Source organism: Eutrigla gurnardus, assembly GCF_963514095.1.
Source record: "Eutrigla gurnardus genome assembly, chromosome: 7".
NCBI classification, from domain to species: Eukaryota; Metazoa; Chordata; class Actinopteri; order Perciformes; family Triglidae; genus Eutrigla; species Eutrigla gurnardus.
The window spans coordinates 5742465-5769327 of record NC_139921.1 but is presented as its reverse complement, the minus strand read 5'-3'; the positions used below and the strand labels follow the sequence as shown (position 1 = coordinate 5769327).

At 43.0% G+C, this 26863-nt stretch overlaps 1 protein-coding gene across 1 annotated transcript in view; it reads right to left on the bottom strand.

The window, feature by feature from the left end:
• Window positions 1–26863, bottom strand: part of LOC311015917 (uncharacterized protein) — a 546979-nt gene that overhangs the window by 341465 nt on the left and 178651 nt on the right. Inside the window, exon 10 of the mRNA XM_084013359.1 lies at window positions 11572–11694. Coding sequence (XP_083869485.1) covers window positions 11572–11694 — 123 coding nt within the window. The remainder of the gene's footprint in view (window positions 1–11571; window positions 11695–26863) is intronic.

Here is a 26863-nt window from a genome sequence, read left to right as displayed (position 1 = left end):
TTGCTCCTTATCTCTGAACCTCTTCCTGAAGTAGTCCTCCTTCTGTGGGTCAGTGAACCCTCTGACCTCTGTCACCATGTCAACACACCCAGGAGGGATCTGATTGGCTGCTGCAGGTCTTGTGGTTATCCAGAGGCGAGCAGAGGGAAGCAGTTTCCCCCTGATGAGGTTTGTCAGCAGCACATCCACCGAGGTGGACTCTGTAACATCAGTCAGGATCTCGTTGTTGTGGAAGTCCAGAGGAAGTCGACACTCGTCTAGACCATCAAAGATGATAGCAACCTGGAACTCTTCAAACCTGCAGATTCCTGCTTCTTTGGTTTCGGTGAAGAAGTGATGAATGAGTTCCACCAAGCTGAACTTCTTCTCTTTCAGCAGGTTCAGCTCTCTGAAAGTGAATGGAAACGTGAACTGTATGTCCTGGTTGGCTTTGTCTTCAGCCCAGTCCAGAGTGAACTTCTGTGTTAACACTGTTTTCCCGATGCCAGCCACTCCCTTTGTCATCACTGTTCTGATTGGTTCATCCCTTCCAGGTGAGCCTTTAAAGATGTCTTCTTGTCTGATGGTTGTTTCTGGTCTGTCTGGTTTCCTGGATGCCGTTTCAATCTGTCTGACCTCATGTTGGTCATTGACCTCTGCAGTCCCTCCCTCTGTGACGTGGAGCTCCGTGTAGACCTGATTCAGGAGGGTTGGGTTTCCTGCTCTAGTGATGCCCTCAAACAAACACTGGAACTTCTTCTTGAGGTAGGACTTGAGTTTACGTTGGTACACTGCAGCAGTGGTTCCTGGATAAACAACAAATTAACCAGTTAGTGGATCCTACAGACCCTTTTACAGTCTATGAACAAGCCATGTGTTAAGGCAGGAACACACCGGCCCAACCGTTGGACGTCTGAAGCGTTTGGAGAGGCTCGGATGAGGTCGGGAACACATATGTTTGGTGTGTACAGCTGCGTCGGAAGCTTTCGGAGCCGCGCGGACGTTGTCTGATCAGACTGAGCATACGACGTCTGAGGAGGTGGGCTGTTGGACGTCTGAGCCATTGGATACTCTGATTGGCGGTGTGCTAGCGAATCAGAGTATCCGATGGCGGTGTGTGGGCGGGGCGGAAGTGACGATTTCCCACTTGGTGTGGTTTCTCCGTATTACTCGTTCCCTACTGAGACGACGTCTTCGTAAAATAATGAGCCCGAGAGCACACAACGCGAGTGTCACCCTAGCCAGAGTCATCTTTCCAGAAATGCCAAGTATTTAGTCCACAAAGGTCTTCTCGAGTCGAACGAATACTGAACCAAGACTGTGTGTGCATTGTTTTTATCTGCACTCCGTTCCGTCATTTCCTGTTTTCCTGTTTTGGAGTACTGGCACGAGACTAGCGCCACCCGCTGTTAAGGAGGCTTATTGCATCTCGCGCAAGCGCAGAACGTACACGCTGCTGTGTTGTCGGAAGCACGTCGAAGCGGTGTGTACAACGCAACTTTTCTGCCGAACGGGTCAGTCGAGAGGCAACAGAGTGGGCGGAGAGTGGTCGGATAAGGCAGTTGGACGTCTGGGCGGTGTGTGGGGGCCTTTAGAGACATGCATTTCTTTAGTCCTCAGTAGTAGTGTCTTCATGAGCTTATTTCATGATTAAATCATAACTATTGGACACAAAATCAATCAGGTTCAGCTGATGAAGTGAAAATATAATATATAATCCTCCACCCTGAGACGCCACCATTGAAAACACCAACAGAACATGAAGGTGTCCACGTAGAAGCCCATTTTAAATACACCTTTGTTTTTCATCTACCAACAATTTAGTTATACAAGCTGAAAGTCACCAGTTAACACGGTCACTGGATGAAGTGAAACACCTCTTCCTCTGAAATGGTCGTGATCCCGTCTGAACTCAGTAGAACTTGAGTCTGTTGGAATATCGATTCTGACAACCGAACACGTAACAAGCAGACATTTAGATGCTGCTAACAGTTTAAATTCACTGTTTAAAGCTTCTCACTCGTCTGGATGGTTGAAGCAAAATGACATTAACATTGACAACATGCGTACGCATATTAATGATGACATCGGCTGTAATCGGGTCTGTAGACAACCAGAGAACCTAAACATTGAAGTTGTTTGCAGCCTATTAGGAGAAATATGAAGTTCTTCATATTGAATCCTTCTCTTCTTTCCACCATGTTAAATCTGTTAAAATCCTCTTACTGATCTGCAGACATTCAGCCAGCTCCTCCTGCTTCATTCTCCTCAGGAAGTGCACTGTGATCTTCTGAAACGCCTCTCTGCTCCTCCTCTGCTCTTCATCCTCTCCGTCCAACAACTCCTCGCCCTCACTCTCCAAGCATTCTGGGTTATCTGGACTCAGGACCTTCTGGATCTTCTTCAGCTCGTTCTTCACAAAAGTGCCGATGTTCTCCTCCAGCAGCTGGAACAGAAGGATAAACTGAATATGAACTCTAAAGAACCCAACATGGGATTTACGTGTGGGTCTGAGCAGCAACGAGACCACTAGAACCTGTTCAGCATTGAGTCTGTAGTTGATGTGGTTAATAGTGAAAGGTGAGCTTGTACATGTACTCACCATAAATATGGAGTCCAGGTGTGTTTGATGCTGCTGGGTCAACGGAACCTCTGAGATCTGCTGAACTCTGTGGAGAAAACCAAGTTTAAAGAGTCACTAAACCACAGACTGGAGATCAGAAGTGGACGTCGTCATGGTGAAGTCACCCATTGTGTTTGTGGACTATGGTTTTGAAGCTGATGAACACTAGCAGCAGAGCGGCACCCAGAGCAGCAACCTTACTTGATCTGGATCAATCTGGATTCTGGTGTGAAGCTGCTCACAAAGTTAGCTTCATAATTCAAGGTCAACTTTACAGCTAAGTGTTAAAGTCATCTTAGTAGATAACTGCATTGGTAGTGTGGTAACAACCTGTCAATTACCAGGTAGCCCCGCCCCCTAAAGCATCCCCTGCTTTCTGGTCTGCTGGACTTTAAATGGAACATAATGTACTAAATGAACATCATGCTGGATTGAAGAAGACTTAAAACTAGAGATTGAGACCATAAACTAATGTTTACAACGTTAACTGAAATAATACATCAAGAGAGAAGTAGGACCATTTTCTCATAGACTTCTATACAACCAGAGAGTTGTCGTCCCCTGGTGGCCAGCAGTGAGAATGACAGTGGAGCTGGAAATTCCATCTAGACTATAACCAGTAGAGGGCATATTTGTACATGCATATTTTATATTTAAATACTTTGAATCCACCAACAATTTAACAATCCCATATTATACTGTTTTTCATCAATTCCACACAGCTGTCAGAGGTCCAACAACACTGTATTCGATATGCATTGCCGCAAACCCATCCATGGTCCTTAATTTCAGCTGTCAAAAAGTTGGTCAAATGAGCTCTGCCGAGAACAGGCTGTTTCTGTGCCTGCGCCTTTTAATGCTAATGAGCTCCGTCTGTCATCGCCTACTTGGAGAGAGAAGGAGAGGATGCCGCTTACGCTAGCGGCAGCATGCACCAATGACGTGGAAGTATCGCTATGGCTGGCCTATGTGTCTCAGGTGAAGTTGCTGGGTCCCGTATGGTTGGGACAGATCCTTTTACGAGGGTCAGTGTCGAGGCAAAGCCAGCTTTGTACTGACCCTCGTTACTGAAGCAGTCCGATGTGGTGTGGTTAGCACACACATAAAAGCTAACATGAACCGTAGCCGGCACATTGTCATTAAAAATGAAACAAGAGACCATGACCTGGACCGTCGTGCACGGCGCTGACGGACACGTGCCCATGGGTTTCGTCCGACCGGAGGCAGCAGTGAAGACGCACCAGAGCGCTGAGACAGAGGGAGGATTGTCTCCAGCTTCACCCACACCGGGATTTATTCACGGTGCACTTCGGATCACCCAGCGCCATGACCGGTAAGTCGGGCTGCACTCTCCCCGCTGTGTTGCGAAACGCCCCCTCTCGGATATCTCCTATCATCAGAGGAGTTCGGCCTATGCAAATGACTCCCTTCATTACGTAACGACAGGAATCTGAACAACTGCAGAGACCATGCAGGAGTCGCTTGTTTTTGTCATTCTGGGAGCTGGTAGGGTCAGGGAGGACCAGTTTATAGGTGTAGAGACCAGAGAAAACGTGTTTTTATGAGACCTTTAAGAGGCTTTAAGATTAATTAATGGAGCAAAGCCTGCGAGCTAGTTCAGGCAGACAACTCGAGCTGCAACGTCATACTCATGTGACATACCTCATACTACTGCGGTCACGCCAGCCGCCGACTGAAAAAGCCCTGTCAAACCAGCCGCCGCTTGAAATCTGTATTGCATCTATTTCTGCACTTACGGTACGGGTGCCCGACGTGGCCAAAATGGATGGGAAAGCAGTTTTTATACCTGGTGCAACGTTTAAACATGAGGAAAATAATAGGTTTGCTGATATTTTCAATGTGAAAATATCAAGACATTCTACTGTATGGTTTTATAAAAATCCAATTCATAATCCCTCCCAGTATCAAAGTGCATACTGGCGGATGGATAATTTCCAGATTTTCAAAAAAATCATTAAAATTATTCCTTAAGAGGTTTGGTAATATTGTCAATGGATTCTTGTTCATAGGACAGAACCGTCAGATGCCCAGTGGAGATTTTGCAACCAAAAAGTGAAGGTTTTTCACAAGTCATAACTCCGTTTCCACATCGTCACCCCATAAGAGATAGTTCTAGTCCAATCAATAGAACCCTTTGGCTCAGCTACGAACCACAAACCCAACAATATGCTAGCAACACTCTGAGTGCAGCACTAAGACGAGTGTTCACAAGTTTTTATTGTTTAATATATCTACCATGCTGATCAATGTAAAATTAGGCAGACTAGGGATGTTTGACATTTGAATTTACCCCTGTCTCCTCCGCTATAAATGCTGGAATTGCCAATGGACCTGTATTTATAAAGCACTTTTCCAACTTACTAGCTACTCAAGGCGCTTTACAATACATTCAGTCACTTAGACATACCCGTTCACACACACACACACACACACACACACACACACACACACACACACACACACACACACACACACACACACACACAACATTCATGATTCACTGATTGCAGAGGAGCCGCCTGCACACACTGATGTTGGGGATGTAATAGGAGCAGATTTGGTTATCAACAGATAATTATTAATGTCAATATGATTATCAATATTAGTAATTATATTTAATATATCAATATAGCCTTCAGCCCTCTTCTAGCTATAACAGCATCTATTTTGCACTATAATAATAAAGAAGACAGAAGTAGCCTGTATAAGCCAGCTAGCGGGAAGCGATTTTAATGGCTGATGACACGCCTTCCCTCGTCCGTCATCGGTCTGTCAACGGAAAGGTGTAGTGTGTACACAGGCCTGAGTATCGGTGATAAAACACAGTTCTCCCCCTGAGGACCAAGAATCACCGAATGCGAAACGGCGAGAGACAGCAATCGAGAGAGAGAGGTAAGCTAGCAATCGCATTAGCGGTGATATAGATAGCAATGAGCAGACTGCAAACCTACGTGGCAGCAGAGGCACTGACAACCAAAAGGGGGAGTTGGGAAGTGGCATAGCTTAAATGAACCACCAAATAGGGAGGATGTGAAGGAAGAATATTATTGGAGTATGAGACTGCGGTCACGTCAGCCGCTGATTGAAAAAGCCCCGTCAAGCTAGTCGCCGCTTGAAATCTTGTTGCGCATCTATTCCTGCACTTATGGTATGGGTGCCCGGAGTTACCAAAATGGTGTTGAAAGCAGTTCTTATATCGGGTGCAACGGTTAAACATGATCAAAATTATGGCTTTGTTAATTTCTTCAATAGATCCTTGTTCAGAGTGACTGTGACTAGCAGTCACATAGAAAATATCACGTCATTTTACTGTATGGTTTTATAATAAAGTCACCTCAAAATCTCTCTCAAGTGCATACTGACAATCAGATAATTCCCTCATATTCATAAATTACTTAAAATTATTTCTTAAGGGTTAGCTAATATTTTCAATGGATTCTTATTCAGAGTGACCCTGACTATTATTGTTGCAAATATCAAGTCATTTTACTGTATGGTTTTATAATAAATTCAATTCAAAATCACTCCCTCTGTCAAAGTGCATCATGGCGAAAGGATAATTTCCTGATTTTCAAAACATCATTAAAATTATTCCTTAAGAGGTTTGCTAATATTGTCAATTGATTGTTGTTCAGAGTGACCTTGACTATTATTATTGCAAATATCAAGTTATTCATTCATATATACTATTCATTATTCCTTAAGAGGATTGAATAGAAAATATCAAGTAATTTTGCTGTATGGTTTAATAATAAGTTAAATTAATAAAATCCCAGTGTCAAATTTAAATTTGACACTTTAAATTTGACACTGGGATTTGACACAAATTACATTTCTCGAATTTATTATAAAACCATACAGTAAAATTACTTGATATTTGCAATAATAATAGTCAGGGTCAGTCTGAACTAGAATCCATTGAAAATATTAGCAAACCTCTTAAGGAATCATTTTAATGATTTTTTGAAAATCAGGAAATTATTCATTATCCTTGATGCACTTTGACACTGGGAGTGATTTTGAATTGAATTTATTATAAAACCATACAGTAAAATGTCTTGATATTTTCTATAATAATAGTCAGGGTCACTCTGAATAAGAATCCATTGAAAATATTAGCTAACCTCTTAAGAAATAATTTTAAGTAATTTATGAATATGAGGGAATTATCTGATTGTCAGTATGCACTTGAGAGAGATTTTGAGGTGACTTTATTATAAAACCATACAGTAAAATGACGTGATATTTTCTATGTGACTGCTAGTCACAGTCACTCTGAACAAGGATCTATTGAAGAAATTAACAAACCCATAATTTTGATCATGTTTAACCGTTGCACCCGATATAAGAACTGCTTTCAACACCATTTTGGTAACTCCGGGCACCCATACCATAAGTGCAGGAATAGATGCGCAACAAGATTTCAAGCGGCGACTAGCTTGACGGGGCTTTTTCAATCGGCGGCTGACGTGACCGCAGTCTCATACTCCAATAATATTCTTCCTTCACATCCTCCCTATTTGGTGGTTCATTTAAGCTATGCCACTTCCCAACTCCCCCTTTTGGTTGTCAGTGCCTCTGCTGCCACGTAGGTTTGCAGTCTGCTCATTGCTATCTATATCACCGCTAATGCGATTGCTAGCTTACCTCTCTCTCTCGATTGCTGTCTCTCGCCGTTTCGCATTCGGTGATTCTTGGTCCTCAGGGGGAGAACTGTGTTTTATCACCGATACTCAGGCCTGTGTACACACTACACCTTTCCGTTGACAGACCGATGACGGACGAGGGAAGGCGTGTCATCAGCCATTAAAATCGCTTCCCGCTAGCTGGCTTATACAGGCTACTTCTGTCTTCTTTATTATTATAGTGCAAAATAGATGCTGTTATAGCTAGAAGAGGGCTGAAGGCTATATTGATATATTAAATATAATTACTAATATTGATAATCATATTGACATTAATAATTATCTGTTGATAACCAAATCTGCTCCTATTACATCCCCAACATCAGTGTGTGCAGGCGGCTCCTCTGCAATCAGTGAATCATGAATGTGTGTGTGTGTGTGTGTGTGTGTGTGTGTGTGTGTGTGTGTGTGAACGGGTATGTCTAAGTGACTGAATGTATTGTAAAGCGCCTTGAGTAGCTAGTAAGTTGGAAAAGTGCTTTATAAATACAGGTCCATTGACCATTCCAGCATTTATAGCGGAGGAGACAGGGGTAAATTCAAATGTCAAACATCCCTAGTCTGCCTAATTTTACATTGATCAGCATGGTAGATATATTAAACAATAAAAACTTGTTAAACTAGAAAAACTTATATTCTTAGACACCTAAGAGGCCTACCAAATCAATAGGAGACATACACAGGTTAAGTAATAAATTGTGTTTAATCATTTCAAAAAACTATGTACAAAAATTTAACAGTGAACTCCCAGTGGGGGAAAATTGCTTGTAGTAACATGTGCCACAACTCCCTCTGTCAGGGTGCACAGACATTTACATTTGTTCATTTATTTTTTGTGATTTTGTGATGTGCTGCTAAGTATCATTGTGTTTTCTTTTTCTTTCTGGCAGCATTTCTTTGCTTAGCTGCATGTCTCTGCCTGTGCAGTCGTCTTGCTTTCTTGTGCACTTGCACAGGTTTTCTTGCAGCCATACTCCACCTGGAATTCAAATATTACATGATGATATTGCATGATATTGACATGACTAGGCTATACAAGCATAGTCTTGTCTAAGGACAAGGTAGCAACATAACATCAAGTAACAAAATAAGGCATAATAACAAAAGATGTTATTAATAGTGATCAATGTATGTGGTATTTGTGAACCAAGTACACAGTGTACTGTGTGTGTGTGTGTGTGTGTGTGTGTGTGTGTGTGTGTGTGTGTGTGTGTGTGTGTGTGAGTGAATAACGGAGAAAGTACTATGCGGACGGAGATGAAGGTCACTCGGTCGTCGCCACCATAGCTGCGTTTCAATAACGGTTTGAGTCGCCCTCGCTCACTTGCCCTAAGCACTCACTTGCCCTAAGCACTTGCCCTCGGGGGAATCCCCGCCGCCATCTTAAGGGCTGTTCCATTTCCCTGAACAGCTGGAGTGAACTCCGTGAGATCGACCCTTGAGGGCTGAGTGATCGAGTGAACAACGATGGCCACTTCAGAGCTGTATATCACCCACAATGCATTGCAGTGGTGCACGAAAAATATGTCCATGCGGTGGCGATAATGAACCTCAAACACCAGTGTCTGCTGTCTATTCACCACCAAGGAAGAAGAAGAAAGAAGAAAGTAGAAAATGAATTAAATTTAATTCATTTTCTTAAATTGTGCAATTAGACTGTCTGTTGCAGAGTTATGGCATATTTTGTGTAATTTGGAATAGACAGTATAGCGCTACTCCAACAACGTGTGGTTGATCCATGATTGTCTGGGCTGTTAGTGAACGAGGGCAGGTGTGTTCCATTTACCTCTTTCACTCCCCCTCCGCCCTCTTTCCCTCCGCCCTCCAAGTGGCCTCCGTGTGACGTCATAGCAAGGGCTGAGGGCAAGTGAGCGAGGGCAACTCAAACTGTTATTGAAACGCAGCCCGTGTCTAGCTCTCCTCTCCGCGCACCGCGACACAAACGCGCACCGTAACCGGCAAACTTTTATTTTATGCCGGTGAAGACTACACAAATACACACGCGTAACAAATGCACATGGAGGAGAGGAGCATTACCAAAACAGCAGAAACGCGACCAGACTTGCACATTAGTTCCTCTTTACTAGCTAACATGACACACGAGGGCTATGCGTTTACAGGCTTATAAGGCTAACGTTCATTGACTAAAAGACAGTTCATAACCAAGCTAAATATGCTCAAAGCATAGCCAGCCAACGAAAAAAGCTAATATTAATGTTACCTTTAATGTTTCGACACTCGTACTCCAAGTCTCAGCTCCAAATCTGTCTCCACTCCGGCGTCTTCAAACATCACTTGTTTCAGCTGCGTCTTCGCGCGACTCGATTGATGCGGTGAATCATAGATCAGCAGCACACTGGTGTGCCTTCGGGACTGGCTGACAGTTTTTGGTCCCCCCCCAGTTGGTACTTATTTGGTTTTGCTCAGCGCAGTTCACCCCCCCCCCCAAAAGAAAAACTCCTCGGATCTGGACGAATCACACAAGTGACCTATTTGGCCATGAAAAAAGCGAGTTTCGCTTTTCGGTGAGCTGTTTGCATCCACGTAAGCCCAATTTTTGCCCCTTGGAAACATGATATAAAAAAACTAATAAATAATTAAACAAATAAATAAACACAAAATTATCGATTTTAGCATCTCTCGATTCTCTATCCCAAGTATAAACAGTTCAATTCCTCTAGAGCCATTTCCATTGTTGTTGCAAATCATCATGCCTAAGAATAATACTGCTTTCTGTTCCTTTTCTTCCATGACCAAATTCCTGAATCATCGGTCCTCAATCCATCGGTTGACTCCCCTCTTCATCACAGATGACTGCAAACCCAAATAAGAGATCCTGGTGTCCTCCAAGCTTGGAGATCTCTGTTTGAGCTGCAGCCTTCCACCCGTACACTATTCCCCTCACTGCATAAGAACCGGTGGAGCCACAACAGCAGCCCTCCACATGCCAACCTAATCTTATTTCCCTGGGCTGCCGATCATCATCTGCTTTCTATTGCTACGTCAAACTCCATAAGAAAGAAATATTAGCTGCTCAAAAGCCCATGAGTATTTGCACCCCTTGATGCATTGTTGTGTTTGAAATGTTTGTCTGCCTCGCTGCCAATACTGTTGCTGCATATTAGGTGGTTTGCTGGGATGAGAACTTCCATCTGTCTTAGCATAGGAGAAGTCTAGGTAGTATATTCTCCTATGAGCTAAGGTGCTCATGGGGAATGGCCACACAGCAACTGGATTTAGTATTTTAGTCACTAGGTAGTGTGAGCTATGAGCCAAGATGCTCTCTGATCTTGTGTTGTTTTGGGGGGTTAAGATATTTACTCATCATCACTTCCCATCATCTCTATGTAATCACATATGGGGAGTGATGAGGCCGGAGCCTAGACGCCAAACTAACTAACTATGTTCTGTTGCTACAATAAACAGTCTAAACATGAGTTGTCTGACTGAAATGAGTTTGCTCTGTTTATCATTACATTGATGAGTGTTGTTCTGAGAGTTTATGCTAGTGTCAGGATCAATACTATAAATGGATCTTGGTCACATGAGACCATGTTGTGGACCTGTGAACATTAGTCTTAGTGCTGCACTCGGAGTGTTGCCAGCATATTGTTGGGTTTGTGGTTCGTAGCTGAGCCAAAGGGTTCTATGAGCTGATTGGACTACAACTATCTCTTATGGGGTGACGATGTGGAAATGGAGTTATGACTTGTGAAAAACCTTCACTTTTTGGTTGCAAAATCTCCACTGGGCATCTGACGGTTCTGTCCTCCACGTAGTCCATTACCTCCAGATAATAGACACCTCCTTGTGCATTATCAGCTACATTTAAACCTAAAATAAGTGTCTTACTTTAATGCTCTACAACCTCCCTTGAGTTTGATGTCTTTGGGTTTGGCGTATTTTTGTTCTTAGCTTAGCTTAGCCTCTACTCTTCTTTGTCATTAGCCTTCACGTTAACCAAGTTAGCTTCTCTCTGACTCTTACATTTTATTGTCTTTCCTTTCAAAAGGTTTTCTCCTCACTGTCTCTTTAAGGTTTGATTGTTTATTTATTATTTTAGTTTAATCTCAGTTAAAAAGGATTGAATTGGTCCTTTCTGTTAGAGCTTCATTGAAACATGACACTGTTTCTCTCATATCATCGTGGCTCAGAAGACCTAACAGTTTGCAGGATTCAGGGCTGGTGGACTCGGAGTTATTGTTTAAGGGGCTAGTCTAGACCTGATTCATCCTGTAAGGAGGGTTCACTTTCATTTCTTACCTTCCATCAGCAGCTTGTTCAGCTTTAAAAAGAATAGGGTGATCCATAGAGCGGTCACTCTTTATGGACACACAGCTGGGTCCAGGTCCAGGTCCAAGGGAGTCTGGTCTCTGCTGCTGCATCCTGATACAATAAATACAATTTAAGGAAATACTTTCCCAAGATTCTCACTAGTTAAGCTTCATTCATCACAATATAAGCCACAACATGAAATTATCAACAAACATTATTATCACAATATGTTTGGCAGTTCAGACCATCACATTATTCATTCAGCAGACTTGACTTCATGTTGATGGACGCTGTGTTTTTGTGGTCCAACAGACCAACAGAGAATCTGAATTTCCCAGTTAAACTTTCATTCCTTTCATTCAATATTTGAAGCTGATCAGCTGAAGTGTCAGCAGGTTACAGTGTTGGTCCAGATGTATGTCTGGTTAATATTTAATCCGAATGGCTTTTTATTTGACTTATCATCAAACTTTACTGCTTCTTCTTCTCAGACAACTAAAAGTACAGAGGTCAATTAAAGCTTCTAGTCTCAGTGATTGTTCACCAAAGTGAAAACAAATGGATTCAACAGGAGAGTCGACATAGATTCAGATCATCCCCTACATGGACTACAAAGGTCTGGACCAAGACCTGATTCTTCACCTCAGGACGGTCAGATAATAAAAAGGTTCAATTTTAACCTTTGTGTCGTGTTCGTTTCTCCCCCCTTACTTTAGTATTTAAATTTGCTCTTAACATAATTAACATAAAAACCATTAACATTGATCATCACCAAATTTTATTTAGCTGCCTTTTAAGCTGTTAACAATATCTCAGACTACTGGTTTACATGTTTAACTGCAGTGAATATTGAAATTGTACACTTTATTCCAAAATAAGCATTTATTGTAAAAAATCAAAACAGAGAACAAATTCACAAAACATCACAACATCAGCATGAACACATCATCCATGTGTGAATGTGTGTGTGTGTTCACACACAGGATTGGCATTTTGCAATCAGGTTGGAATGTGCCTTGAAAACTTGACAAGGTCGGAAAGGTTGTGAAGTTCTGTCAACAAATCGGATAACTCGTGAGTGGACATGAAACTGTTGCAGGTACATAGTTGACCAGAATGTAGGCCTCCCTGACTCTGCATCCCACAGACTTTTTGTGGCCTCATTGTTGGACCGATATACTCCTGTTAAAATCAAAAGACCCATGTAGGCTTGGAGGTCTACCTGGTCCAATGCTTTCCGTGTGTCTGCAAACACATGCCTCCCCTCCAGGTTTGTCATCAGTATAAGTTCCATAATGGACTCTGGTAAAATGAGTTGGAAGCGGGACTTGATGTCATCCACATGAGATGTTGCGTTCCGTGTTGCCCCTGGCGTCATCCTAACAATATCCTAAACTCTTGCTCTGCCTCCTCTGTCCTGGGTGGATGAATACCAGAGCAAGTTAGCATCCTTGGACTGGAATGTCCTCTCAGGGGCCTCTTCCTCGCCATCTGTTGACTGGTCGGTCTCACAATGATCTGGATCAAAATCAGGAACGATGTTGTCCACTATTTCTGAGACATCCTCCTCTATCTCCGGTTCAACTTCAATCCCTTCATCAGTTTGAAAAAATGGGTCAAGAGCCTTTCTGGCAGTAAATCGTCTGATCAGGTGCATACTCATTGTGTTCAGAGTAAAATGACAGCAGTACACAAATAAAGCAACAAATAGGTGGTCTGTGTGAAGATATGATACATTTTGTATCAGAAAGTGTGGTTCACGTGGGGGAGAGGCACATAAGCACAGGAAAGAGGTGAGAAGAGGAGACACCTATTCAGTCCGAAAGGGGTTCACGTGGGATGGAGTGTGTGTGTGTGGTGACGGTGGTGGTTGTGGATGTGTGGTTGTATACTATCTGATGGATGAACACAATCTAGGGTCACCCATTCATTTCCTATGGCGGTCATTTTTGACCGGGAACACCACAGGTGTTACAAAGTTGATTTAACCACTCAGAATTCAATGAAAGTGGTGATCATCAATTGTATATGTTCAAATGCCTAGTGTGGAGGATATCATAAGGCCTTGAGACAATCAAATGTAAAACACAATATTTATGATGGATGAAAGTAGGAAATCGGTCAGATTTGACCCGAACACGACACACAATAAAGCGATCTAGTTAATATTATGTATATTTATGTTGTTGAGTGAGAATCATGATGGTGGAGTGATCTGAGTCCTGGAGACTTGGATATCCTCGTCTCACCTCTGAGCTTTGGTCTGGCTGTCATGTCCCCCATCCTGAGTGGTTTTAGAGGGAAGGACTCCGTCCTCTCGGTCCTCACACCGGTTCATAGCAGAGTCTCCACCTGCTGGCAGAGACGCACACTGTCACTACGCCAACACTGACAACAGAGAGGCAAAGTCCCACCCCTTCCTATGTCGCCAATGGGAATTCATTTCTAAACGGCGAGACCAATAATGTTTTAGTCCCGTTTAAGTTGCTGAGGCCAGACGACAGGAGCAGAATCTCAAAGGCTTTCAGGACACAGGACAACATTACTCTAGAAAACCAACGTTAGCTTTAGACAACAAAACCAACGTTAGCTTTAGACAACAAAACCAATGTTAGCTTTAGACAACAAAACCAACGTTAGCTTTAGACAACAAAACCAATGTTAGCTTTAGACAACAAAACCAACGTTAGCTTTAGACAACAAAACCAACGTTAGCTTTAGACAACAAAACCAACGTTAGCTTTAGACAACAAAATACTACATAGAAAAAGTAAAATACTACATAGACATAGTAGACAATGTTGTTTAATGGTTAGAACGTTCTTTTTAAGGGCCTTTTTATTCAGATACATTCTAACTGACCATGTTGATAATATTGAGCATTGCTAATAAACATTTACAAAATCTTGAAAAAACAAAACACTGGAGCCAATGCCCTTTGGACTAATTGAAATTCTTTTCCACAAATCAGATTTACTTTTTAGTAGTGCTGTCAAAATGAATGCGTTAATCTTTGCGTTTATTATGAAATATTTAACGTGTTAACTTTTTTTAACGAAATTAACGCAGCTGTGTTTTTTTTACTTCTCGTGGCGGCTGACGTAAGACCTATGGTGACGTGTGCCGCAAAGCCGTTAGCCATTAGTTTTTAACTGAGTTCAGCGTAAGATTTTGGCTGAGGCTGGGCGGGGAGGGGATCCTGGCGAGCGATCGCCGAGGAGTTTTTTTAATTATCCCGGTATTTTGGCTGTGTGAGAAACACTAGATGTGGCGTGTGCTGCTTTGTCCTCTGACAATGTAAACAGACTGGTCTGTCTCAGTAATGGGCTGAATGTAAAGGAGGACTAAGCTGAATTGTTGTTCTATGGAGTGAAAAGGATTTATCATTCTGACTTCACAGCAGAATATTTCCTTGTTCTTTTTCCATATTTGCATGTTCTATTGTGGACCTTTTTGAAATGTTCTGTTAGTGCAAATAAGAAATATGCCTTTTTCAAGCTGACAGTTAATTTTGATGGCCTTGATGGTTTCTTTGGAAATCTGTAGTTCACATGAGAGAATCTGTGCTTAAAGTTAAAAAAGCTGCTATTTAACAATAGTATTTGAATTTAAATACTTCCTTTGTGTTGATTCTACATAAATTCTTATGTAGAATCAACACATCAATTTTACATTTAAATATCCATTATAACATACTTTATTCTAAAGAAGAAAGAAATCGATTAATTGCGATTAATTGCGGCAAATTGTGCAATTAATTAGTTAACTTTTTTTAATCGATTGACAGCACAACATAATTGCAATAATTAAAAATACCATTCAATTATTATCACTGTCCACACACATTTATCAACACAATTCCAATTACTATATGTCTGCATGAAGGTAATGGTTAAATATGCAAATAAGCATATTGTTTGTTTTCATGAACTGCCGAGATATGCGTCACTTTAAATGTTGCTCTCGCAAAGAATTGTGGGTCAGCGTAATCTCCTTTCCTTTCGTAAAGGAAGGGCTGCGTTTCAAAAACAGTTTGAGTCGCCCTCGCTCACTTGCCCTAAGCACTTGCCCTCGGGGGAATCCCCGCCGCCATCATAAGGGCTGTTCCATTTCTCTGAACAGCTGTAGTGAACTCCGTGAGATCGACCCTTGAGGGCTGAGTGATCGAGTGAACAACGATGGTCACTTCAGAGCTGTATATCACCCACAATGCATTGCAGTGGTGCAGGAAAAATATGTCCATGCGGTGGCGATAATGAACCTCAAACACCATTGTCTGCTGTCTATTCACCACCAAGGAAGAAGAAGAAAGAAGAAAGAAGAAAATGAATTAAATTGAATTAATTTTCTTAAATTGTGCAATTAGACTGTCTGTTGCAGAGTTATGGCAGAGCCCGCCGTTTACAAGTGTAAGTATATAAGCCGACGTATTGCCATCAAGCGTAGAATACGTCTTCGTCTCAATGAAATGAGTCTCTGCATATTTTGTGTAATTTGGAATAGGCAGTATAGCGCTACTCCAACAACGTGTGGTTGATCCATGATTGTCTGGGCTGTTAGTGAACGAGGGCAGGTGTGTTCCATTTACCTCTTTCACTCCTCCTCTGCCCACTTTCCCTCCGCCCTCCAAGTGGCCTCCGTGTGACGTCATAGCAAGGGCTGAGGGCAAGTGAGCGAGGGCGACTCAAACTGTTTTTGAAACGCAGCCAAGGTCTGTTGTATCCTAAAGGAGCTCTGAAAGGAAGCATTGGAGCTCCTTTCCTTTGCATTTAGAGAATTAAACAGCTCTTATCATGGCGGCCACTTGTTTACTTCTGGGTCACTTCTTCAGTTAGGAACCTTCCTAAGCAAAATAAACTATTCGACTGCAGCCAGTGACTAAATTCATGTTACAAATGTTTGATAGAAATTAAACTAAAACCACAAATGAAATGTAAATACAGCAAACGGTCAAACAGGAAGGAGGAGCTGCTGGACCTGAAGCCGGTCAGTGAACCAGCTGTTTATAAAACCAACAACATGGGGAGAAGTGGACGACGCGCTTTTTGTAGTCCATTATTGTAGTTTTTTCAGCGCAGACGCACGTCAATCGCCGGTGCCGATCATCAGCTGTCAATCATCAGCAGCATTATAATGACGTAGCTTAGTGAAAGTCCGGTCGGATTCTCTGAGCACCGCGGTCCACTTTTCCTAAATCCTTTGGAGTTCTCCTCTCGCCTTTCCTTAACCCCGTGACATTTTTCCCAAGGTCAAGGTCAAGGAATAGGAGTTAGGAAAAGGAGTTAGGACCTAATTTTTTTGACTATTTGAATGCAACCCTTGACTTTGTGGGAAGTTGCTATCTGCAGTGTTAACCGTAAACGCTGCTGTATAATATTTTCAGACGTCATGTTCGGTTTTAAGTTTGTATCGTGGAACGTTTCCATTGATGTAAACAATAGCATATGGCTACTTTCCGTTTGTTCTGGCTTTGGGAACATGCAGGATGTAGCATGCTATGCATTAAAGTTATAGGAAGTAACTAATCACACAATATTAAAACAAGTTATAGGAAGTTACGTAATCACACAATATTAAAACAAGCTATAAGAAGTTACGTAATCACACAATATTAAACAAGTTATAGGAAGTTACGTAATCACACAATATTAAACAAGTTATAGGAAGTAACGTAATCACACAATATTAAACAAGTTATAAGAAGTTACGTAATCACACAATATTAAACAAGTAATAGGAAGTTACGTAATCACACAATATTAAAACAAGCTATAAGAAGTTACGTAATCACACAATATTAAACAAGTTATAGGAAGTTACGTAATCACACAATATTAAAACAAGTTATAGGAAGTAACGTAATCACACAATATTAAACAAGCTATAAGAAGTTACGTAATCACACAATATTAAAACAAGCTATAGGAAGTAACGTAATCACACAATATTAAACAAGCTATAGGAAGTTACGTAATCACACAATATTAAAACAAGCTATAGGAAGTTACGTAATCACACAATATTAAAACAAGCTATAAGAAGTAACGTAATCACACAATATTAAACAAGCTATAGGAAGTTACGTAATCACACAATATTAAAACAAGCTATAGGAAGTAACTTAATCACACAATATTAAAACAAGCTATAGGAAGTTACGTAATCACACAATTGTCGTGTTGTTTCACTAAACACTTACTTGAAATAAAGCAATAAACAGAGGAGTAGTCTCAACCATCTTTACTGAGCACGCACATCTTTTCTCTTCCCTTCTTCTCTTACATTTACACAGCACAGCATTTCCTCAGTCAGGTAATCACAACAACATAGCGTCGCCACCTACTGGCCTGGCATAGCATTAACATTTAGATCTGAACACAACATTTCCCCCCTTTCTCAAAATGTTACCTCTTTACTAACCAAATGGGGATTATTTTAAACGATTTTCAAATACAAGTATTGACTGTAATGGGTTTCCATTACAGTCAATACTTGTCAATACTTGTTGTAGGAGCCATGAAATGTATTTTTGCTCTGAGTAATTGGGCTGTGGGTGTGTGAGGGAGGCGTGTACCAGTGTTCGGGAACCTACTAATCAGCCTCACCTGTGTAGCCTACAAAATGTTTGTCAGTGGTGTAGGGTGAGCTCAGGGAAGGCACACTTTCTGTTTACCGCAAACGCAAACGCAACAACGATACAATGTAACATTCTGGACTGACTGTTTGCTACTACCAGCGGGAAGAATAAAAATAAAGTGGTGAATATAATCAGAAGTCGTCGTGGATTTTGTGTGGCGTGTAACGATACAACGATACAATGTAACATTCTGGACTGAACAACATGCAGATGGTTGTTAGGAAGCTGCCCTACAAGCTCAAGGAAAGATGGAGAGAGGTTGCCTGTAATGTCCAAGAACGGTCTAACCGCAGAGCTGTCTTTCAGGACATTGTTGAGTTTGTCGAAAGGCAAGTCAAAATTGCAAGTGACCCTCTATTTGGAGACCTGAATGATATTCCAACTACAGGAAAAAGGGATGCAAAACATGCTAAATCGCAACCATATTTAAAGGCTAGAGGGAGTAGCTTTGCAACTACTGTCACCCCTATGGAAAAAGGGACAAGGCATGAAGAGAAAACGGCTGATGGAGCTAAAAAGAAGTTTTCACCTGCTGGAAAGAACTGCTTGTTTTGTGGAGCAGGACACGGTTTAGATCTGTGTCTTCTATTTGATGGGAGGTCACACAGTGAAAAAATGTCCTTCATGAAGGAAAAGAGGGTGTGCTACGGCTGTTTGTGTATTGGACACAGAAGTAAGGATTGCAAAAAACGTCTTTTCTGTAAGGTTTGCAATCTGAGGCATCCCTCCATGTTGCATATCCGCTCCAAAGGAACTGAAACTGGTTCAGTGCAATCAAAGGATGTACAAGCAAACAAAAAAGAAGCAAAACCAGTAGGTGATGGTGCTTTGATCTCTGTACAAACCAGTGGACTTACTGGGGTCGGAGAGCGTGATTGTACACTTTCCATACTACCTGTTCAAGTGAAGTCTGCAAAGGGAAGTGAAACAGTCATCACTTATGCCTTTCTTGATCCTGGGAGCTCTGCTTCATTCTGTACTGAAGGGCTAATGAATAGGCTGAATCTCACTGGGAGAAAGACTGGCATCCTACTCCGGACAATGGGTCAAGAGAAGGTCGTTGGCAGCCACATTGTGACAGACTTGGAGGTGGCTGGACTAGGAACAGACTGTTTCTGCAAACTTCCTGAGATCTTCACACAAAAAAGCATGCCTGTTCATCAAGGCAACATTCCTAGACAGGAAGACCTTCTGAAATGGCCGCACCTAAGAGGAGTGAAGATCAGTGGGATCGACTCGGAGGTGGATCTGCTCATCGGGACCAATGTTCCTAGAGCCCTGGAGCCATGGGAAGTTGTCAGAAGTGCAGATGGAGGCCCCTATGCAGTAAAGACCATGTTGGGATGGACAGTGAATGGTCCACTGAGAGGAGACTGTATTACTGACTCTGCCAGTGGAGAACAAAGGGTCTGTGTCAATAGGATCTCGGTTGCCACGCTTGAAGAGCTGTGGAGGCAGCAGACAAAAGCGGACTTCCCTGAATGTGTCCAGGACGAGCATCAAGGGCTGTCTAGGGAAGATTGCCACTTCATGAAGTCCGTTACCGAGTCAGCTGAGTTAGCTGATGGGCATTATAGCATCGGCTTGCCTTTGAGAAGAAGCAATGTCAAAATGCCCAACAACAGGAATGTTGCAGTTCAACGCACTTTGAGTCTCAAAAGAAGGTTCATGAAGGACCGTTCGTTCCACGCTGACTACACCAACTTTATGAGCGACGTCATCTCAAAGGGCTATGCTGAGAGGGTACTCGACGAGGATCTGGACCGTTGTGATGGGAGGGTTTGGTACATCCCACATCACGGGGTGTACCACCCACAGAAGAAGAAGTTAAGGGTTGTCTTTGACTGTGCGGCAACATTTCAGGGAACCTCTCTAAATGCCCAGCTTCTTCAAGGCCCAGATCTCACTAGCTCGCTGGTTGGTGTCATAAGCAGATTTCGGAAAGAGCCTGTCGTACTCATGGCAGATACCACAGCTATGTTCCACCAGGTCAGGGTACCAAGTTCAGACTCAGACTTGCTACGATTCCTCTGGTGGCCCAAAGGAGACTACAGTCAGGATCTGGTGGAGTATAAAATGGTTGTCCATCTGTTTGGGGCTACATCTTCTCCAAGCTGTGCAAGTTTTGCCTTGCGAAAGTGTGCAGAAGACAACCAAACCCACTTCAGTCAAAGGGCTGTTGACACTGTTCTTCATAATTTTTATGTGGATGATTGCCTTGTGTCGGTCGCCACTGAAGAGGAGGCAGTGTCGCTTTACCACGAACTCTGTGCTCTTTGTGCTAAAGGAGGCTTTCAGCTAACGAAGTGGAGTAGCAACTGTCGCAACGTGCTTTCTGCCATACCTCAAGCAGAAAGGTCCCTGGAAGTTAAAGATCTGGACCTAGATAATGATGCTTTGCCAGTGGAGAGGGCTTTAGGTGTCCAGTGGTGCGTCCAATCAGACTCATTCAAGTTCAAAGTCAAACCCAAGGACAGGCCTCTGACAAGGAGAGGGATCTTATCTGTCACCAGCTCAATCTATGACCCCTTGGGATTCTTGTCACCCGTCGTCCTTGCTGCAAAAAGAATCCTTCAGAGTTTGTGCAGGAGTCAACTCTTACCGTCAGAGACTTCTCTGACGGTAAGCGCGTTGCGTCATTTCCTGTTTCTCCGTGATAGTCGCTACAGGCTGTGTTTTTCTCTCTAGCCTAACTCTGTTAATTTAACGTAATTTCCCTGTTCAGCGGCTTACTACCGCCAAGTTTAAACTAAGCACACGCTACCCCTGCTTCGGCAGACACATCGCTCACTCTCTGAGTTGCCTCGCTAAATTTGCTATTGTCTACGCGCTATCTCTGATAGCTACTTTAGCGCAACTGCTAGCCTAGCGGCTACGATGGCTTCTCTCTTTCCCTGTCCTCCTTCTCTTCTCTCCTGCCCGGTGTGTCTGATGTTTAGCTACTACTCTGCCTCCTTTACTGATAACGGTACATGTAATAAATGTAGTTCACTTTTTGCTTTGGAGGCGAGGATGAATGATTTGGAAGCGCGGTTCCGCACCAACAATCCTCCGTCGGCTGCTGCTGTAACCAGCCAGCTGACGCTAGCTGTACAAGGTGCGGACCGACATAGCATAGCAGCTAGCCGTCCCTCGGCAAACCCCGAGCAGCCGGGAGGCTGGGTGAATGTCCGAAGGAGGCATAGTTCTAAACCGAAGCCCACGGTTAACCACCATGTTCACGTGTCCAATCGATTTTCCCCACTCAGCGACACACCCGCTGAGAAGCCAACTCTGGTCATTGGTAGCTCCATAGTGAGACACGTGAAAATAGCGACACCAGCGACCATAGTCAAATGTGTCCCAGGGGCCAGAGCGGGCGACATCGAAGCTCAATTGAAACTGCTGGCTAAGGATAAACGTAAATACAGTAAGATTGTTATTCACGTCGGCGTTAATGACACCCGATTACGCCAATCGGAGGTCACTAAAATTAATGTTGGCTCGGTGTGTGAATATGCAAAAACGATGTCGGACTCCGTAGTTTTCTCTGGTCCCCTGCCAAACTTTACTAGTGATGACATGTATAGCCGCATGTCATCTTTCCACCGCTGGCTGTCGAGGTGGTGTCCAGATAACGATGTGGGCTTCGTTAATAATTGGCAGCCTTTCTGGGGAAAACCTGGTCTGATCAGGAGAGATGGCATCCCCCCCACTTTGGATGGAGCTGCTCTCCTATCTAGAAACATCGCTGATCTCATTGGTAGTCCTAGAACATGACAAACCAGTGTTGAGACCAGGAAGCAGAGTTGCAGTCTTACACACTTCTCTGCGCCTCCTTTAGAGCAGTCACCCACCCAAAACCAAAACCACATAAGAACGGTGTCTGTCCCCCGACCAACCAAATTAATCAGGTCAAACAGAAGAGAGTTTTCACATGAAAACCTAATAAAAATTAGCACTTCCGATGTAGTAAAACAAAATAAGAGAATTAAATGTGGACTCTTAAACATTAGATCTCCCTCATCTAAAGCAGTATTAGTCAACGACTTAATATCAGATAATCATATTGATTTATTCTGCCTGACTGAAACCTGGCTGCGTGATGAAGACTATGTTTGCTTAAACGAAGCTAGTCCTCCCAGCCATATTAATACTCATATATCTCGAGGCAGCAGACGTGGAGGAGGAGTTGCAGCCATTTTTGATTCAAGCCTGTCAATCAATCCTAAGCCAAAACTAAACTATAACTCATTTGAGAGTCTGATTCTCAGCCTTTCGCACTCAAACTGGAAAACAATGCAGCCAATTCTGTTTGTTATTGTGTATCGTGCTCCTGGTCCATACTCTGAATTCCTATCTGAATTCTCTGAGTTGCTATCAAGTTTAGTCCTTAAATCAGATAAAGTAATCATTGTGGGGGATTTTAATGTCCATGTGGACGTTGTAAATGACAGCCTTAGTGTAGCATTTACTTCCTTAATAGATTCTATTGGCTTCAGGCAGAGTGTACATAAACCGACTCACTGTCATAGCCACACTCTCGACCTCGTCTTATCTTATGGCGTTGAAATCGAAAACTTAATAATCTTTCCTCAAAATTCTTCTTTATCTGACCATTACTTGATAACCTTTGAATTATTGTTGCTGGACTTCACTCCTCTAGGAAAAAGCTACTACTCTCGGTGTCTATCGGATAGAGCAGTAGCTAAGTTTAAGGAAGTAATTCCGACCGTCTTGAGTTCACTCCCATGTCTTAATGAAACGGAGGACTTCTATGTTAATCTTAGTCCCTCCCAGATCGATTCTCTTATAGATGAATCTGGAAGCCTACTGCGAACGACTCTCGACTCTGTTGCTCCGCTAAAACAGAAAACTATAAAGCATAGGAAGTTAGCTCCCTGGTATAACTCCCAAACTCGTAAATTAAAACAAAAACTGCGTAAACTTGAAACCATCTGGCGCTCCACCAAACTAGAAGAATCCCGCCTAGTTTGGCAGGACTGTCTTAAAACGTATAAGAAGGCTCTCCGTAATGCCAGAGCAGCCTACTACTCATCTTTAATAGAGGAAAATAAAAACAACCCTAGATTTCTTTTCAGTACTGTAGCCAGGCTGACAAAGAGTCACAGCTCTACTGAGCCATGCATTCCTAGAGATCTTAGTAGTAACGACTTTATGAACTTTTTTAATGATAAAATTCTAGCAATCCGCGACAAAATTACTTGCATCTTGCCTTCAATTGGAACCGCGTTACCCTCAAACTCAGGAGTTTTAGAACTAGCATTAAGACCTGATATATATTTAGACTGCTTTTCTCCAATCAACCTAAACCAACTAACGTCAATGATCTCTTCTTCTAAACCTTCAACCTGTCTCCTAGACCCGATACCAACCAGGCTGCTGAAAGAAGTCTTACCCTTAGTTAGCGCGTCGCTATTAGATATGATCAATGTGTCTTTATTAACAGGCTATGTGCCACAGTCATTTAAAGTAGCTGTAATTAAACCTCTTCTTAAGAAGCCTACTCTAGATCCAGGGGTTTTATCAAACTACAGACCAATATCAAATCTTCCTTTTCTCTCTAAGATCCTTGAGAAAGTAGTCGCCAATCAACTGCGTGACTTTCTCAACAATAACAGTCTACTTGAGGACTTCCAGTCAGGATTTAGAGTACATCATAGCACAGAGACAGCTCTGGTAAAAATTACAAACGACCTTCTTATTGCTTCTGACAAAGGACTGGTTTCTGTACTTGTTCTGCTAGATCTTAGTGCTGCATTTGACACCATTAACCATGAGATTCTAATATGTAGACTGGAAAAATTAATTGGCATCAAAGGAAACGCATTAAGCTGGTTTAAGTCCTATTTATCCAATCGATCTCAGTTTGTGCATGTCAATGAAAAATCCTCCAGGCACACTGAAGTTAAATACGGTGTTCCTCAAGGTTCTGTGCTCGGACCAATTCTTTTCAACTTATATATGCTTCCTTTAGGCAATATTATTAGAGGACACTCTATAAACTTCCATTGCTATGCTGATGATACTCAGTTATATCTATCGATCAAGCCTGAAGAAACCAATCAGCTAGTTAAACTCCAGGCATGTGTGGATGACATAAAATCCTGGATGACCTGCAATTTCCTGATGTTAAACTCCGATAAAACGGAAGTTATTGTACTTGGGCCTAAACTCCTCCGAAGCTCGCTGTCTAAAGATATAGCGACTATTGATGGGATTGCCATCGCCTCAAATGCTACTGTAAGAAACCTTGGAGTTATCTTTGATCAGGACCTGTCCTTTGACTCGCATATTAAACAAACCACGAGGACAGCCTACTTTCACCTGCGTAACATTACTAAAATTAGGCCAATGCTGTCTCAAAAAGATGCAGAAAAACTCGTCCATGCATTTGTTACCTCAAGGCTGGACTATTGTAATTCTTTATTATCAGGCTGCCCTAATAAATCTCTTAAATCTCTCCAGCTGGTCCAGAATGCTGCAGCTCGTGTTCTGACTAAAACCAGAAGAAGGGATCACATTTCTCCTGTATTAGCTTCTCTGCACTGGCTGCCAGTAAAATCCAGAATAGAATTTAAAATCCTTCTCCTCACTTACAAGGCTCTTAATGGACTGGCACCATCATATCTTAAAGAGCTCATTAAACCCTACTGTCCTCCTAGAGCACTACGCTCTCAGAATAAAGGGTTACTTGTAGTTCCTAAAGTCTCCAAAATTAGAACAGGGGCCAGAGCTTTCAGCCATCAAGCTCCTCTTCTGTGGAACCGTCTTCCGGTTCTGGTTCGTGAGGCAGACACTGTTCCCACATTTAAGAGTAGGCTTAAAACCTTTCTCTTTGACACCGCTTATAGCTAGGGCTGGCTCAGGTTTGCCCTGAGCCAGCTCTTGGTTAAGCTGCTATAGGCCTAGACTGCTGGGGGATTATAGTGACACACTGAGCCCCCTCTCTCTCTCTCTCTCTCTCTCTCTCTCTCTCTCTCTCTCTCTCTCTCTCTCTCTCTCTCGTGCGCGCTCTCTCTCACTGTGTATGTTCCCCCGGAGTCCCTGTGCTCTCTTGCCTAGCAGGTCTCCCTGGACCGTGGTGGAACCTGATCCGGACTGCACCGATGTTGTGGTCTTGTTTGCCTCTTACCGCCTGTATTTTTAATTAAAGTAATTGACTAAAATCGGCATCTCTACTGTCACTAACTTGACTACTCCCGGGATCACTCCCGGGAGTCTGGCTATGCTTTCTGGTCCAGCAGAGTCCACTGAGGTCCTGACCGATGCAGACTGCTAACTGGCCTGATGCTGGAAACACCACATTGTAGCTCCACCTGCCCGCTGTGTGACTGCTCAACTACTCCTGCTTTCTGGTCTACGGCGACGTGGTTGGGATGGATCCATCTCGGCGTGGCTGTGCCTGCTGCCATGGACTACTACTGTTGATACTATTGCTACTGTTAATACCACCGCTACTGTTAATGCTACTACTACCATACTACCAACACCAAATGCAGTTGGAACCCAAGGGCCTGGGCTGCACGAGATTTCTGCCTAAAAGCCTATTAAGGCAGTTTTTTCTCGCCACTGTCGCTGTAACGCTTGCCCCTGGGTGATGTTGGGAATTTGAAATTGTGTTGACTCTTGAAATTTTGAGCGTATTCTAGTCCTGCTCAATGTGTTAAGTGTCCTGAGATGACTTCTGTTGTGATTTGACACTATAAATAAAATTGAATTGAATTGAATTGAATTGAACTGGGTTGGGACGATGCTCTGCCGGTCGCTGTTGCCCAAGAGTGGACTGCATGGCTAGAGGAGCTTCATCAGCTGGAGAAGTTGAAAGTTGAAAGGTGTTTCAAATCTCCTGACTTTGGAGAGGTTTCTTCTTCCCAGCTTCACCACTTCGCAGATGCGAGTGAGGAAGGATATGGCACGGTGACTTACCTGTTGCAGTATAACATCAAGGGGCAGGCCCACTGCGCTTTTGTGATGGGGAAGTCACGTGTGGCTCCGTTAAAGTCCATAACAATCCCTTGCATGGAACTGACAGCTGCAGTGGTCGCGAGCAGAATGGATAAGCTGTGGAAAAGGGAGTTGCAGATGCCACTACGAGAGTCTGTCTTTTGGACAGACAGTACATCTTTATTGAAGTATATCAACAACCAGACTTCAAGGTTCAAGATCTTTGTGGCAAACCGCGTGGCAGAGATACTCACATTGTCAAGTTCATCTCAATGGAGGTATGTGAACACGTCAAGTAACCCTGCAGACTTGGCTTCAAGGGGAGCTAAGGTTAACACTTTCTTGAGAGCTAAGGCTTGGGTGCTAGGACCCGCATTTCTCATCGAACCTGAGGTGAAGTGGCCAGTGAACATCGACATTTCTGGGAAACTCTCTTCAGAAGACCCTGAGATCAAGGCAGCGGTGTCTGTGAATGCCATCCAAGTTGAAGAGGCTGACTCACTTATGCGCTTCATCAGTCACTTCTCCTCTTGGACTCGTTTGAAAAGGATGGTTGGTTGGCTGCTGAGGTTCAAGAGGCTGCTATTGCGTCTTGGACAAAAGCGGACACAGTTAAAGGAAACTCTCGCTCAGTCTGGCCTGGATGGGGAGCAGCTTGGAATGAGGCTTCAGGAGGAGATGCAGAACATCAAGGCG